Here is a 16,945-nt window from a genome sequence, read left to right on the forward strand (position 1 = left end):
AGAGGAGAATATATGCATGTGAGAGGAGAATATATGCATGTGAGAGGAGAATATATGTATGTGAGAGGAGAATATGTGCATGTGAGAGGAGAATATATGTATGTGAGAGGAGAATATATGTATGTGAGAGATAAAATATATGTATGTGAGAGATAAAATATACGTATGTGAGAGGAGAATATATGTATGTGAGAGATAAAATATATGTATGTGAGAGATAAAATATATGTATGTGAGAGGAGAATATATGTATGTGAGAGGAGAATATATGTATGTGAGAGGAGAATATATGTATGTGAGAGGAGAATATATGCATGTGAGAGGAGAATATATGTATGTGAGAGGAGAATATATGCATGTGAGAGGAGAATATATGTATGTGAGAGGAGAATATATGCATGTGAGAGGAGAATATATGTATGTGAGAGGAGAATATATGTATGTGAGAGATAAAATATATGTATGTGAGAGATAAAATATATGTATGTGAGAGATAAAATATATTTATGTGAGAGGAGAATATATGTATGTGAGAGGAGAATATATGTATGTGAGAGGAGAATATATGTATGTGAGACATAAAATATATGTATGTGAGAGGAGAATATATGTATGTGAGAGGAGAATATATGCATGTGAGAGGAGAATATATGCATGTGAGAGGAGAATATATGCATGTGAGAGGAGAATATATGTATGTGAGAGGAGAATATATGTATGTGAGAGGAGAATATATGTATGTGAGAGATAAAATATATGTATGTGAGAGGAGAATATATGTATGTGAGAGGAGAATATATGCATGTGAGAGGAGAATATATGTATGTGAGAGGAGAATATATGTATGTGAGAGGAGAATATATGTATGTGAGAGGAGAATATATGCATGTGAGAGGAGAATATATGCATGTGAGAGGAGAATATATGCATGTGAGAGGAGAATATATGTATGTGAGAGGAGAATATATGCATGTGAGAGGAGAATATATGTATGTGAGAGGAGAATATATGTATGTGAGAGATAAAATATATGTATGTGAGAGATAAAATATATGTATGTGAGAGATAAAATATATGTATGTGAGAGATAAAATATATGTATGTGAGAGGAGAATATATGCATGTGAGAGGAGAATATATGTATGTGAGAGGAGAATATATGTATGTGAGAGGAGAATATATGTATGTGAGAGGAGAATATATGTATGTGAGAGGAGAATATATGTATGTGAGAGGAGAATATATGCATGTGAGAGGAGAATATATGTATGTGAGAGGAGAATATATGTATGTGAGAGGAGAATATATGTATGTGAGAGGAGAATATATGTATGTGAGAGGAGAATATATGTATGTGAGAGATAAAATATATGTATGTGAGAGATAAAATATACGTATGTGAGAGGAGAATATATGTATGTGAGAGATAAAATATATGTATGTGAGAGATAAAATATATGTATGTGAGAGGAGAATATATGTATGTGAGAGGAGAATATATGTATGTGAGAGGAGAATATATGTATGTGAGAGGAGAATATATGCATGTGAGAGGAGAATATATGTATGTGAGAGGAGAATATATGCATGTGAGAGGAGAATATATGTATGTGAGAGGAGAATATATGCATGTGAGAGGAGAATATATGTACGTGAGAGGAGAATATATGCATGTGAGAGGAGAATATATGTATGTGAGAGGAGAATATATGTATGTGAGAGATAAAATATATGTATGTGAGAGATAAAATATATGTATGTGAGAGGAGAATATATGTATGTGAGAGGAGAATATATGTATGTGAGAGGAGAATATATGTATGTGAGAGGAGAATATATGTATGTGAGAGGAGAATATATGTATGTGAGACATAAAATATATGTATGTGAGAGGAGAATATATGTATGTGAGAGGAGAATATATGCATGTGAGAGGAGAATATATGCATGTGAGAGGAGAATATATGCATGTGAGAGGAGAATATATGTATGTGAGAGGAGAATATATGTATGTGAGAGGAGAATATATGTATGTGAGAGGAGAATATATGTATGTGAGAGGAGAATATATGTATGTGAGAGGAGAATATATGTATGTGAGACATAAAATATATGTATGTGAGAGGAGAATATATGTATGTGAGAGGAGAATATATGTATGTGAGAGGAGAATATATGTATGTGAGACATAAAATATATGTATGTGAGAGGAGAATATATGCATGTGAGAGGAGAATATATGCATGTGAGAGGAGAATATATCTATGTGAGAGGAGAATATATGTATGTGAGAGGAGAATATATGTATGTGAGAGGAGAATATATGTATGTGAGAGGAGAATATATGCATGTGAGAGGAGAATATATGTATGTGAGAGGAGAATATATGTATGTGAGAGGAGAATATATGTATGTGAGAGGAGAATATATGCATGTGAGAGGAGAATATATGTATGTGAGAGGAGAATATATGTATGTGAGAGGAGAATATATGTATGTGAGAGGAGAATATATGCATGTGAGAGGAGAATATATGCATGTGAGAGGAGAATATATGCATGTGAGAGGAGAATATATGTATGTGAGAGGAGAATATATGCATGTGAGAGGAGAATATATGCATGTGAGAGGAGAATATATGCATGTGAGAGGAGAATATATGTATGTGAGAGGAGAATATATGTATGTGAGAGGAGAATATATGTATGTGAGAGGAGAATATATGTATGTGAGAGGAGAATATATGCATTTGAGAGGAGAATATATGTATGTGAGAGGAGAATATATGTATGTGAGAGATAAAATATATGTATGTGAGAGGAGAATATATGTATGTGAGAGGAGAATATATGTATGTGAGACATAAAATATATGTATGTGAGAGGAGAATATATGCATGTGAGAGGAGAATGTATGCATGTGAGAGGAGAATATATCTATGTGAGAGGAGAATATATGTATGTGAGAGGAGAATATATGTATGTGAGAGGAGAATATATGTATGTGAGAGGAGAATATATGTATGTGAGAGGAGAATATATGCATGTGAGAGGAGAATATATGCATGTGAGAGGAGAATATATGCATGTGAGAGGAGAATATATGCATGTGAGAGGAGAATATATGCATGTGAGAGGAGAATATATGCATGTGAGAGGAGAATATATGTATGTGAGAGGAGAATATATGCATGTGAGAGGAGAATATATGCATGTGAGAGGAGAATATATGCATGTGAGAGGAGAATATATGTCTCATATCTATGGTCTAAAAGATACTTTAACACATATACATGAAAACAACTCACTACTTTTACATTATACAAGTTTGAATGGGCTCTTATTTATCTATCACTGTAAATGTCCACCTTCAGTGTTAACTGTCATCTGGAAGGAATAAACGTCATTACTAGATGGATTGTTTCATGTCACTTATTTTATTGTAAATATGTTAGCAGTAATTCAGCAAAACATAAAAACCTGCATTTGACTGTAAGTTTATGTGAACAGTAGCAACACACAAATCTTACAGAGAAAATTATTTGAATGGGAAGAAGAAGAGTTTAGTGAAGGAGCCAAAAGTAAGTATCACTAAGATAACAACATAATATGACATATAAATGACACAACCCCCTTGAAAGAACAATGGTCAAGAAAAAAAATGGAATAAAAATGGTTTAATTCATATATTTAGAGAAGTTTGTTCAATGTGGTAAATGAATGTGTTTGAAACTCCATCCATCTTTGGTCAGATATTAAATAAACAAGCAAGCTACAAGCAAAAATATCTACTAATTGTGATCTAAGATCCTCATTTCATTATAACTGACAAAGGTAACCAAAGGAAGAAGGTAAATGCATCAATTTTACACAGACAATGAACAACAATTTAAATCATTAGAAATATATCACCCTCCTACTTAATGCTGATTAGAGGAAGACAAATGTTAAACTATAGAGTTTGAGTGTGAATTAGTTCTTGGTCAGTGTTACTTGTATCTTTACAAAAAGAAATCATACCCCAGCACTTTATGGATATGGATATGTGACATTTACTTATTTTTATTGTTCTAACATGCTGAGCACTCGTGCCATAGCTCTTCAACTTGTGCCATAAGCTTTTCAACCTGATCTGAATGTGAGCTGCTGTTCTCAAACAGAACACACCTTCTACCACACTTGTCAACAATATTTTTCAGGTTTGGATCACAGGTACCCAAAAAAGATTCCAAGCTCATTCCTGCACGGTGCAGGTCGTCACCACGAGTGAACACGATGATGGTTTGTTCTTTAACTCTGCTCCCAAAAGCTTGTTCTAACTTTGTCAGGATGTCTCTTTCTCCATCTGTAAATCTGCTAACATGCATCACAAGTAGGTACACACAAGGACCTGATTCACAGAGCTGTTTGCACTTTTTCACATTTTCCTTTTTAACAGATGATTCAATGTCATCATCAAAGATATCTGGTGTATCAATCACTCGCACGTTTATCCCATTTATCTGTTTTTCTACCATCTGACACTCTGTTGTAACCTGCTTTGAACTGACTCTTGAAGTGAAGCGGTTATCCATCAGGATTGTGTTTCCACATGCACTCTTTCCGGTTCCGGCCATTCCCAGCAGAACAAGGTTCACAGCCGGCTCTCCTTCAGAAACAAAGCAAAAGATGATGAGGGAAATTTAAAGCAAGTTTTTTTGTTCCTTTTTTGGCTGTTTTAAAATGATGCATGCGTTGTATAAAAGAGAATGTGCACACGTACACATACACACGCACACGCACACATTAACATCTATTACACATTACACAACAGATTTGCAGTTTTGTTTCATGCATTTAAATATTCAGACACATCTTTAAGCCACAGATCTCACTTTTTTGACGCTTCTTGGGACGAGTGAAGTTTTCTTTTCTATTTCTGCAACCTGAATAAAAAGAGTTTTTGTAAGCTTCTATAAAACTTATGGTTTCTGTTTAATGAACTACCCTCCTCTACACACACACACACACACACACACACACACACACACACACACACACACACACACAGAAATAAGATGGTGAAATGCCTACTGAGGTGAGTTGTTTCTTACCTGTCACTTCCTTATCAGTCTCTTCTGCCGTTTGTGACTCAGGAAGGTCATCAGACCTAAAATGTAGAATCACAAAGTGACAAGAAAGATGTTGTTTGTGTTGTATGTCTTACTTAAAATGATAAATGGTAAATCTACAAATCTTTCACTCTTACTTTTTGTTATTTGCCTCCAAATGTCTGTACTCAGCCAGCTTCCTGAGTAGCTCCTCCATGGTGTAGGATTTAAATGGGTAACTGTTGTATGTTTGTCCTTTTGGAAGCACAACTATGAACTCCTCTGTAGGTTTTCCAGTTTTTTTGCTCATATTTTCAATTTGGTTCCACACTTCTTCTGGATCAAACCCCTCTTTTACCGGGACCAAGCACATGTCAGGGTTGGGATTCTCAGAAAACATTTCTCTTATCTCATCATCTCCTTCCTTTGATTCTGTTGTATATGTAAACTCATATTTATCATTTTCAAATCTCTGATGATTTTTCACATTTTCTTTTTTGGACATTCCAGAAATATCTTTCCCTGTTATAAAGGATATCAGGCTTTGTTTCAAATACTCTCCATTTCCCAGGATGATGACTGAAATCTTCTGCTCTGTTAAAACAATGAAACAAAACATTTTCTTTTCCACACGCAGTACATAAAGGGGAAAACATTTGCCTGCCAATTCAAAAGCTTCCGTTTTAAAAAAATTCAAGATCACAGAGTAAAGAAAACATTTCTAGTAGTATCAAAGAGAATGTCATTGACTGAACTTACGGTTCGACATGGCTCTTCAATCCAGGGCAGCAAAAAGCAGGAAACAGGCTGTGTGAAGGCTGAGAGGTAACTGCAGTGCTGTTCTCTGCATGTTTTATACATACCTGTTATGCAGGAAAATGATCATGGGCGTGTCATGAATACTTCTGTCCATATAAACGCGCGCGTTAGACAGATTTTTTTTTAACATCCATCTTTGTCTTCTGTTTTTTGACCACAATAGAGACAAAATGGCATCACCTCAGTCAGGTAAGATTTCAGGCAGATTTTTTTTCCCCCATCAGTCATTTGCATTTTGAAATAATGAACTAACAAGTCACACTGTAAGAGAATTTAAACTGAGTTTGTCGATTGTCTTGCAGGTCTTGATTTGAGAATTGTGATGATTGGAAAAACTGGTGTGGGCAAAAGTGCAGTTGGAAACACCATTCTTGGAGAAACGAAATTCAAATCTAGTCCCGCTGCAAGTTCAGTGACAGAAGTCTGTGAAAAAGGAGTCGCTCTCTGGGGTAACAGAGTAGTTAGTGTGGTTGACACGCCAGGGATCCTGGACACTTCCAAAACGGAAGATTTCATAAAAAGAGAAATAGTGAAATGTGTCAAAGTCTCCTGTCCTGGTCCACATGTCTTCCTGCTGGTGATCCAAATTGGCCGATTCACCAAAGAAGAGAAGAACTCTGTGGAAGCACTACAGGAGCTGTTTGGTCCAAAAGCCAACCAGTTCATGATTGTGCTGTTTACCCGTGGTGGTGATCTTGGAACCATGACCATACAGGAATATGTACGTGAAGGTGACCCGGGGCTTCAACGAGTTATCCAACGTTGTGGCGGAAGGTTCCTAGTCTTTGACAACATGAGCAAGGACAAAAAACAGGTAACACAACTTCTGGAGATGGTCGACAACGTGGTGGCAGCAAACGGGGGGACACATTACACAGATGCAATGTATAAAGAGGTAGAGTTAGCTCAGAGAATGGGGCGAGGTGACATGGATGAAGAATTCATGATGGCTCTGATCCAACGCATCTTACTTTTTCATTTGATTCTTGCAAGAGAATAAATGACCATGGTGGATTGTCTAGACTCATAATCAAGACCTAGAAAGATTTTGTTTGCTACCTTTGTAAGCAAACAGAGGAGGTTCGGCAAAGTTATAACACACTGTGTAGACAGAGGGGGAGTACAGCATTGCTTCAAATAATTTATTAGTCAAAATTGAGGAAACCTTGAGCTGTTTATTGTTATGGGGGAAATATGTGGTATCTATTATACTGAGAGTGTGATATGCTGATAATAAAACATAGTTTAGTTCTGGTAGATATAATGTTAATTTGATAAGAAGCCAATAATCATGGCGGTTTCTCGTATTTTATAATCGTGGTATTCAATATGTTAGGATTTAGCTTTGTGGTGTAGAAAATGACTTATTGATAGAATGTATTCCTTACAAAGTAATACATGATGATGGTGATAGAAATGAATGTACTATTAATGTTTCTTGTTATTAAATTGAACTGACAAAGTCACAAAAGCAATTAGATTTGATCTAACTGTCTTTCTTTTCCCATATGTTGTAATTTTATCATGCATTCAGCAATAAGAGTAACTGTAAAACTACACGTGTATAATATGTAGATGCAAGTGATGTCTAAGCTAGCAGCTTTTTTAATACGTTGGCTCTGAGCAATTTAAATAATGATCCTTTTTTTAAAAAGTTAGCGAATGCTGTGGCAGACGTCACAAACTTTCACCGGGAAGGAAGCGACCAGAAGTGTCTCCTCCATAGTGATTTATCCACCTCACATTACTGAGCTTCATCCAACCTTCTTAAAGGAGAAGATTTGTGCTTAGCATTGCATTTGAAAATCCTTCAATTTAAAAGACCTTTTAAAGATCAATAACATAAAATAAGATTTTTTAAAAATTGCATGATAAACTACAGAGAGTATTTTATGAACGCACTTGCATGCACATATACACAGCACAGTGGGATTAAACTGATTTGGTTGTTTTAGCTGAGAAACATGTTTATTTTGTTGTACTCATGATTCTGTGATTATTAAAGTCATGTCTGATTTACCTGCTTGTTCTTTACCTTTAAACTAAATAAATGTGAGTGAATATTCAGCTCTCCTACTTCATTTTCTTTATTTGCAATAAGACACAACATTGCACTTGTTCATCAGAAAAACCATTTGAACATGAATTAATTAACTGTTTTGTTTAGAGAACTTTGACATAAACACAGTTATGCTTTACTTTATGGGTATTTATTAATGATATATTTTGAATTAAATCTCAAGAGCATTATTTTAAAAAAGATCTCTCATAAATTTATCTGTTTCATGTATTATTGTCTTTCACAATATCAACACACTAAAAAAAAAGATCTGAAATTTAGATCCACTGCTGCCATCTACTGGCTAACAAAACATTGACATGAAAAAGGATTAGCCGGTGATTTTGTTATTTAGAAAAGCATCTCCATTATTAATCTGATTATTATTAAATAATAATAATAATAATCGTAATAACACAAGCAAACTATCATAAAACAAATACAAACAATCTTAACCTAAAAGTGCCAAAGGTATGACATCAACTTGAGGTACATTCGAATTAAGAAGATTTTTATGTCACAAATGGTTTTTTTTTTTGATGTCTACAATTTATTATCGGCAAACAAACAATAATGTTACAGAACTAGTACACACACTGCAATTGTGTACTTTATTCAACAGATCTATATTTGTTTTCATGCTGGGCTGCACGGTGGTGTGGTGGTTAGCACCGTCGCCTCACAGCAAGAGGGTTCCAGGTTCAACTCCCAGCTGGGGCCTTTCTGTGTGGAGTTTGCATGTTCTCCCTGTGTATGCGTGGGTTCTCTCCAGGTACAAAAACATGCATGTTAGGTTAGCTGGTGTCTCTAAATTGTCCTTGTGTGTTTGTCTCATTTGTCTCTGTGTGGCCCTGTCCAGGGAGAACCCCACCCCAAGACCGCTGGAATAGGCTCCAGCCTATTTGCAGGGCCTGGTGCTTTGCTCAAGGGCACCTTGGCCATGACAAGGAGTTGGACTGACACTCCTCCAGCTGTCAATTCCACCAATGTTTTTGAGTGGCAACAGTGGGAATCGAACCTGCCAACCCTCTGGTTATTGAATGACCGACTCTAACCACTGAGCCACAGCTGCCTCTGTTTGCATGTTAAAAATAAATACAAATTCCACAGTAATTATCAAAGTTTAACTGATATTGTGTCAGATAATATAACGCAAAGTTGCCGCTGCACATTTGAAAGTGATCAGTATAAACAACAAACTCTCTCATCTGTCCATCTTCCCACACACTTGATCAAATTCAGAGTTACTATGGTGCATGTTGCAGCTAACACTGGCCGATCTAAATGAATTCAAACTTCTATTCTAATAGTCCTAATATATCAGTCCTTATATTTGTAACAGCTCCCACAGTGAAGTTTAAACATTAGCTAAAGAGAGCAATCACCTACAGACTGAGAGTTCACAGGAAAAGACTCAGTGAGTTGGATTCTTAGTGGTTTTAATAGCATTTATTTAATTATGACACTTGACATCATGAAACATGTTGCCCACATAAGTAGAAATTCTGTGCTTTGTCTTATAAAACAATAAGCTCTCCACATCAAACAATGATTTACTGACCAAATTATCTTTATGATCCAGGGAACAATGCCCAGACAACGTTTCACCTCATGGAAAATCCTGGAAAAGTTACTTTATGTTAATGCTGGACAGTACAGGAAGTCAAGTCACTCTTACCTAAACTATCCTTGGTGTCGTATTAAAGGACACACAGTAGTGATGTCATTGAGAGAGAAAAAACAACAACAACCAGTTTTCAAGCATTGGTAACAATAACCACACCAACTCCTTTTTATAGGCTTTGTGGTGCAACTTTTTGCTTCTCTCCCTGGAAACTTTATCCTCTAATGCCCTTTTTACTAAAATTTAGATCTGACTGTCTGACATATAGACTGGAATGCCCTTGTGGTTGTTTTTATGTTGGACTCACCAAAAGAAGGTTGAAGGACAGACTGTATGAGCATTGATATGCAATCAGGGTAGGGAATATGAACTGCCCAATGGCCAGACATTACAAAGAAGCACAACATGGGCGGGACTCAAGTCTACGCGCTGTGGGCATTGAGGCTATCTGCCTTGACGCCAGGGGCGGGGACAAAGTCATGCGCCTCGAGCAAAGAGAGATGTTCTGGATCTACACCCTGAAAGCTACAAGCCACCCCGGTCTTAATGAGGACTTTGACCTGTTTCCTTTCTTATAAATGTTTTGGATTTTATCTTGATGTAATAATGTGTTTGCTGTATACAACATACTTTTGATTAATTGAGCCAATAGCAATGATTTGGTATTGATCTATGGGATATATCTAATCACTCGGTGTAGTGTTTTTTTATGGAAAGAGCAAATTGTAGTCTATGCCTAAATCCTTCCTCTTTCTTTTATAAGTAAATTGTCTATTCCAGGAACGGTGTATGTAGGCTTATGTAGTTAAAAGGGACATCTATCTAGTTTAGAGAGACATCTATGCTTCTTATACTTATATCTGCCATGTTGCCATACTGTGGTGCTTACCACTGCCCCTTGTGGCTTGGAGTAGGCCTACAGGTACTACACCTGAAGGCAATCATATAATTAGATACCTGTTTGCCTCTGTAACACACACCCTGATGAAGGCCTTAGAGCCGATACGCATTGGTGATTTTTAATGTACTAGCCCACTGAATAAAGATTGTTTTGGACTTTTTAAATCAACTGAAGTGCCTGGACCAAGGATTTTTTACTCTCTTTTTGTTTAACATTGCACCCTCCAAGAGCACCAGTTGATTTTGAGGGATACTAGCAGCGCTCTACCTACTCTTCTTCTGATAAATGCAGATCAATTTGGCTTTATGACTGTCCTATATTACCAGTCCTTAAAGTCATTCACCACATTTTTAGCAGGAACATGATTTATTTCAGGCTGCTGAGCAGTTCATCTCTGTTTTTTTTTTTAGAAGAGCAGCAACCTTTTAAGGCCAGAAACTGATTTTGCAGGAGAATTCCAGCGCTGGTTCGTCCCTGTGAAATGTAGATTCATCCGCTGGGATCTTTACAAGGACATATTCCCCAGAGAGTTTCTGAAATACCTACAGATGATCAGAGGCACTGTCGGGGTTCAGAAACCCCTCATGAAGATGTTGAGAGCCATTTATACTTTGTGAGTTTGCGTTCCAGTGTTAGCGTGACGAGTCTGAAATACAGCCGCTCCTCTGGGTTTCCTCCAAAATCCAAAGAATGCCCATTCTGAAATCAGTCATTTTATTAAGGCAAAGCTGTGATCCTTTTACGAAAAAAATAAAATAAAATCCTAATGAGACTTTTCTGTTTCTCAGAAACGTGCAGTTCCTCATAAGTGTGTTTTGTTAGTGCCTTGTTAGTTAAGGTGTTTCAGGTTGTTGTGCCTGATAGTGCTCAGTGTGATCGAGTGCCAGTGAGGAGGAATGAGCGTCCATCGGTGCTGCAGACGGCCGAACATGTGCTCTAGTGCAGGTTACTGTCCTGCTGCTGCATCTGAAACACGGCGAACATGTTTAGCATTAGAGGATGAGACACAGAGGCCATAAAGTTCAACAGGAAAATGAATTAAATAAGACCTTTTAACAACCCCGTTCCAAAAAGATCGGGATGCTGCGTAAAATGTCAATAAAAATAAATTAAACAAGCTTTTTTGGACATTTGAAGAGGTTTTTAAGCCAATTTCAAGATCACTTTTTTATCCCAAAAGTCCTAAATATCACATCTTATTTCAAGAAATCTTTACAAGCCGATTTTCACTAGTTCCATTGGCAGATTTTTTTTGCTTATTTCAAGCAAAAACGTCTTGTATTTGTTGTTTTTTTTACTTATTTTTGGAGGGGCATTTTTTCCAGTGCAGTTTAAACAAACTATAATTCAACAGTCATATGATAAAAGCCTTTCTGTTATTTGTTTTCTCTGTTTTCAACGGTTGGGCTTGTAAACAGTTTATCAGGAGCTAGCGGAAGTGAACCTCTGGCTCCATCTGGTGTCTGTTTTTATCAGCGCATGTGATGTTTAGTTTTGATGACCAACCTTTGACCAGGTTCAGCTCCGTCACCTCTTCTGGGTCGTTTCTGGGCTTCGAGGTTCTTCCTGCAGATGGAGAGAGATTGAGATTGTGATTGAACCTTTTCATTAAATGCCAGCCTTAAGTAGAAATCAGCCAGAAAACAAGGGGGACCAGAAACAAACAGTGTGACTTGTACATGTATGTTGCAACTGTGCAATTGAAAATCTTTTCTCTCAACATCTTTTACCTCTCAGCTTTAGGTAGGTCAGCATTCCTGCCAGAGCTAGAACCAGCAGTGCAGCCACCAGACCGATGACCCACCAATAAGAGGTTTCCTCTGATGCTCTTTGCTGATCTGCAAAAGGTAACAAACACACACACACACAGACTTCTAAGAAAAAATGCACTCTCCATCCAAAGGTATATTTCTGTTGTAGCATAAACATCCCCAGAAGCAGGGCTAAATCTCACCAGACTTTCAACTATTCTACTCGGCAGCTCAGTCCAGAACCATTTGGATTATTAAGAAAAAACCCATGGAAAGAGCTGAGCATTGAAGCTTTTATTATATACTCCTGTCATAATCTAAAGAAAAATGTTAAACTCTAAAATATTATATGAAATCAGTGTGAAGTCTCTCAGTATACAAATGTCCATTTGAATTGTTTGCTGCCTGCAGTACTGAGAGTTGGTGTTCCTAAAGACTGGTTCAGCAGAGGTTTATAATAACCGTAATCACTTCAAATCCTTCAAACAGACGAGATCCACTTCTGGGTTTCCCTTTGTACTTTCTTAAATACGTATCTGTAATTTAGAGATTATATAGCAGTCCAACAAGAGTTCAATCATGCAGAGAATTTTCTGATTGTTATTGTGATGCAAGAAAAGTGTAATCCCAAAGGTTTTCTGTCCTTTCAATCTGCTGAGAATCTCAAAGAAAATGAAGCTCCTCATACACTGGAAAAAATGCCCCTCCAAAAATAAGTTAAAAAACAGCAAATAAAAGACGTTTTTGCTTGAAATAAGCAAAATAAATCTGCCAATGGAACTAGTGAAAATCGGCTTGTGAAGATTTCTTGAAATAAGATGTGAAATTTAGGACTTTTGAGATAAAAGTGATCTTGAAATGAGCTTAAAAACCTCTTCAAATGTCAAAAAAAAGCTTGTTTCATATGATATGTGACTCAAAACAATTTGTTTTCAAGACTTTTTCATTTAACAAGATATTCCAGATGTATTGTCTTCCAACAAGTCCCCATATCTGGCTGAAATGGTGCTTGTTAGGCAGGTGTGTCTGGTATTAAGTGTAATGAGATACTTTGACTAGAAATGAGACAAATATACTCGGTAAGACTTTGATTTTTTTCCAGTGTGCAACAACTGAAGAGGGGCGGAGTCTGAATCTGGGCGCTGTGAAAGTTCTCAAATGTTCTACTGATAGCTGGGGTTAAAATTTGTTCAGATCAGTCTCAAACACAGGGTTTTCCTGACCTCTCAAAGTCTTTACGGGATCAGCAGCAGCCACCCAGATCATAGTTTCACATGTGCGGCTGACAAAAGGGGACTCTGGACACCACAGCAGTAAAAACAGAGCGAATCCTTTAACATGTTTGCGCTGTTGGGTTCATGACCTCACCTTCAGGACCGTGGATGGTCACTTCACTGCGTTCGGTGTGTGAGCTGTACGGCACGGAGAACTCGCAGGTGTAGCTGCCCGTGTGCTCCAAGTGTTTGGGGTCCATCAGTCGTAGGGCGCCGTCTCCAAACGGGACCCTGAAGTTGTCCAGCTCCATGTGGTTGTCCCATGGCGGCGTGGAGATGCTGCGCCCCGACCGGCTGTCGTAGGGGATGATGCGTGAAAACTCCTCGCCGTTGGAGAAGGTCCACTGGAGGGAGGGATTGTTCAGGTAAGTAGGAGCACTGCAGGGGATGGTCAGATCTTTCCCTTGAGTTCCTCTTATTTCTGCCAGGGAGCAAAGGTAGCAGCATATTCAGCACATATGAATGAGGAGTTCTTTTACTGGACTGTATTAGCAATAAAACTACACTATAGTTAGATTTTTATAACAAATTTGCATGGATCTACCTAATAAAGCTGCCTAATAAACAAAACCAGTGACGAAAAAGTCTGAATATTTTTTGCAGTGATGCAGGTTCATCAAACCCTTCAGAAAATTGGAAAAAGTGAATGCAAATTCTTTCTTATTTTCATTCATTTTCATTTCTGAGACAGAAACAAATAACCCTCCCGTTGTCTCGCGGGTCAAAAGTGAGCCACTACCATGTTTAGCTGTAGAAAAAATACCTTCAACTATCTTTTTCCACCTTGAAATTTTCTGACTTTTCCTAAAGAGACCCCGTCATTAGAAAAAGTCATACTTTATTTTTGTTGATGTTTCCATGTGGGCTGTACACCACTAGGGGACAAAGAATGGGCCTCATGCAAGAAGCGTTCGTACGCACAGATTTCTTCTTAAATCGTCCGTACCAGTGATTTAAGAGAATTTGTGCATTCACCAATCTTTTCGTATTTTACGTTTTCTTTCAGGTACGATGATGGGCCAGTTGATGAGTCTGTCAGGGATGGGGTTCTCATTAAACTCCCAACAGCTGAAAATGAATAAGGAAAGAAAGAGGAGAGAAAATGTTTATTTTACATGTATTTTACATTTATTCTACATATTTTACATGGCCAGCTGCCAAACATGACCAATTAATGAGGTTAGATAAATATGATTCATTCTGGTACAACAAACATTTTTACATTAGTATGACGTTAAGAATTAAGACAGAAAAAAAAAAATCTTTCAAACAAATGGACGATAATTAGGAAAGCCTGTTTTAGGAAAGATTCTCGTATTTGTTAGTGTTACTGGATATGATTTACCATTCTCAAAATGAAAAACTGCAAGATGATGCATGTCAAAACCTTCATTCCACGTGCACTAGCACGTGCGCGCGCACACACACACACACACACACACACACACACACACACACGTAGCTAGCTAACAACAGTGACGCTTAGCTAGCTAACGACAGTACAGTACAGGTTAGCTAGCAAACGACAGTACAGTACAGGTTAGCTAGCTAACGACAGTACAGTACAGTACAGGTTAGCTAGCTAACGACAGTACAGTACAGGTTAGCTAGCAAACGACAGTACAGTACAGGTTAGCTAGCTAACGACAGTACAGTACAGGTTAGCTAGCTAACGACAGTACAGTACAGGTTAGCTAGCAAACGACAGTACAGTACAGGTTAGCTAGCTAACGACAGTACAGTACAGGTTAGCTAGCTAACGACAGTACAGTACAGGTTAGCTAGCAAACGACAGTACAGTACAGGTTAGCTAGCTAACGACAGTACAGTACACGTTAGCTAGCTAACGACAGTACAGTACACGTTAGCTAGCTAACAACAGTACAGCACATGTTAGCTAGCTCAGTGGTTCCCAAACGGTGTGCCGTGGGATTTTGACAGCCATATATCATTATTGCAATATACAACTACACAAAAACAATATTTTTTTAATTTACTATATCAGTACTTTGTATGCACTCATTTCATAATACAGAGGGAAATTCTATACTAAAAACAATTATTTTAAAAATATAAAGGAGCGTGACACATCAAAGGCTGAAGAACAACATTAAGACAGAGAAACACTCTAGCGAGAAAATGGAGCGCTTTCTTGTGCGGAGCAAACGACCAGCCACCAGTCCAGAGACTGCCGAAAGCCCACCACCACCACCACAGGAAAACAAAAGAAGGAAACTGTCAGCAGGCAGTATAATGAAAGCTACCTGTCTCATGGTTTCACTTGGACCGCCGGGGATGCTAACCGCCCTCAGCCTGAGCGCGTCCTCTGTCGGGAGAAGTTAGCTAATGCTATGCACGGTGTGGGTGTGTGGTTGCTGCAATACAAGCACAATAATACATAATGATTGGAAATGAAGTACAACTTAAACATAAGAATACACCTGAGCTACATATATCTAACCAAATAACAACTGAAATACAGCTCAAGATTAGTTTGGAATGTAAAGTCAGCATGAATCAATTAAACTTGAATGAGAATAAATCAATGCTTAGATGCAACAAAAGAGGGGCATGCACTGTGACTGATCAATTAACATACAGTATGCAATGTATAAACCAAAGAGATGAGCAATACAGCTACATACACGTTTCAGGCTATAGCTAGTTAGCGGCTAGCCCCACGTTACTCATTTGTGGCTAAATGTTCCCCATATTATACAAACCGATGGCAAAACTACTGCTAAGTCATCAAAGTAGACTCACGGATAAACACAAACATCAACATAGTGTAACACATAAGTAAATCAACATAACTCACGGCTTAATGGACGCACACACCACAGAGATCGTTCAGCCGATGTTTTGCGCTGAACCGATCTGCGTCTTTGTGGTGCATTCAAGGACCTTGGCAGGGTGGGAATTCACATGCGCAGCAATTATTAACAGAAAGAAACACACAGAGACAACCTTTTGTACATCTTCCACGTTGAGAGAAACTTGGCCTTCTTCAAAAGAGCGCGGGATCTGAACCAGAGGCCGTTTGTTGGATTGTGTGAAAGTGTCTGAAAAGGCAATGGAGGCTAGTTACATGCTAGCGGAGCTCATTGCAAAGCAGAAGAAACCTCACACAATAGCGGAGACACTCACCCTCCCCGCTTGCAAAAAAATTGTAGGTGTCATGCTGGGTCCAGATGAGCTATCCAAAGTGCCGTCGTCTGATAACACAATGAAAAGAAGGATCGACGACATGTCAGGAGACATTGAGCAACATTTGACAGAGAAACCACAGGCGAGCGGCAGATTGTCCCTACAACTGCACGCATCTGCTGCCATAAGTGGGGCCGCAGCCCGACTTCTGGCAAACGTCAGATATGTTGATGGTGACTCTATCAAAGAGACTTTTTTTTTCTGGAAAGAAATGGAAAGCC

At 37.9% G+C, this 16,945-nt stretch overlaps 2 protein-coding genes across 3 annotated transcripts; one reads left to right on the forward strand and one right to left on the reverse strand.

Moving 5' to 3' along the window:
* Positions 1–3,417: 3,417 nt before the first annotated feature.
* LOC142369730 (GTPase IMAP family member 7-like) lies at positions 3,418–5,946 on the reverse strand. 2 transcript variants are annotated; one of them, XM_075452074.1, is made up of 5 exons: positions 5,849–5,946; positions 5,248–5,683; positions 5,093–5,148; positions 4,874–4,924; positions 3,418–4,647 (listed from the first exon to the last, which is right to left on the reverse strand). In XM_075452074.1, exons 1-5 carry the CDS (start codon positions 5,856–5,858, stop codon positions 4,070–4,072), a joined length of 1,131 nt encoding a protein of 376 aa, XP_075308189.1. In that variant the 5' UTR covers positions 5,859–5,946; the 3' UTR covers positions 3,418–4,069. The 2 variants fall into 2 exon arrangements, with proteins under 2 accessions (XP_075308189.1, XP_075308190.1); XM_075452075.1 differs by lacking the exon at positions 4,874–4,924.
* Positions 5,947–6,007: 61 nt separating this feature from the next.
* On the forward strand, positions 6,008–7,846 carry LOC142369731 (GTPase IMAP family member 9-like). Its single transcript, XM_075452076.1, has 2 exons — positions 6,008–6,097; positions 6,211–7,846. The coding sequence occupies exons 1-2, from the start codon at positions 6,079–6,081 to the stop codon at positions 6,906–6,908; spliced, it is 717 nt and encodes a 238-aa protein (XP_075308191.1). The 5' UTR covers positions 6,008–6,078; the 3' UTR covers positions 6,909–7,846.
* The last annotated feature ends 9,099 nt before the right edge of the window (positions 7,847–16,945 follow it).

The sequence above is a fragment of the Odontesthes bonariensis genome, chromosome 20, assembly GCF_027942865.1.
Source record: "Odontesthes bonariensis isolate fOdoBon6 chromosome 20, fOdoBon6.hap1, whole genome shotgun sequence".
NCBI lineage: Eukaryota > Metazoa > Chordata > Actinopteri > Atheriniformes > Atherinopsidae > Odontesthes > Odontesthes bonariensis.

Bases quoted from the DNA above. Each gene is read 5' to 3' on its own strand.
- LOC142369730 (XM_075452074.1), bottom strand. The intron at 4,925-5,092 runs GTAAGAAACAAC...CTTTTTATTCAG, and splicing joins GACTGATAAGGAAGTGACAG to GTTGCAGAAATAGAAAAGAA. The intron at 4,648-4,873 runs GTGAGATCTGTG...TTGTTTCTGAAG, and splicing joins TCCCAAGAAGCGTCAAAAAA to GAGAGCCGGCTGTGAACCTT.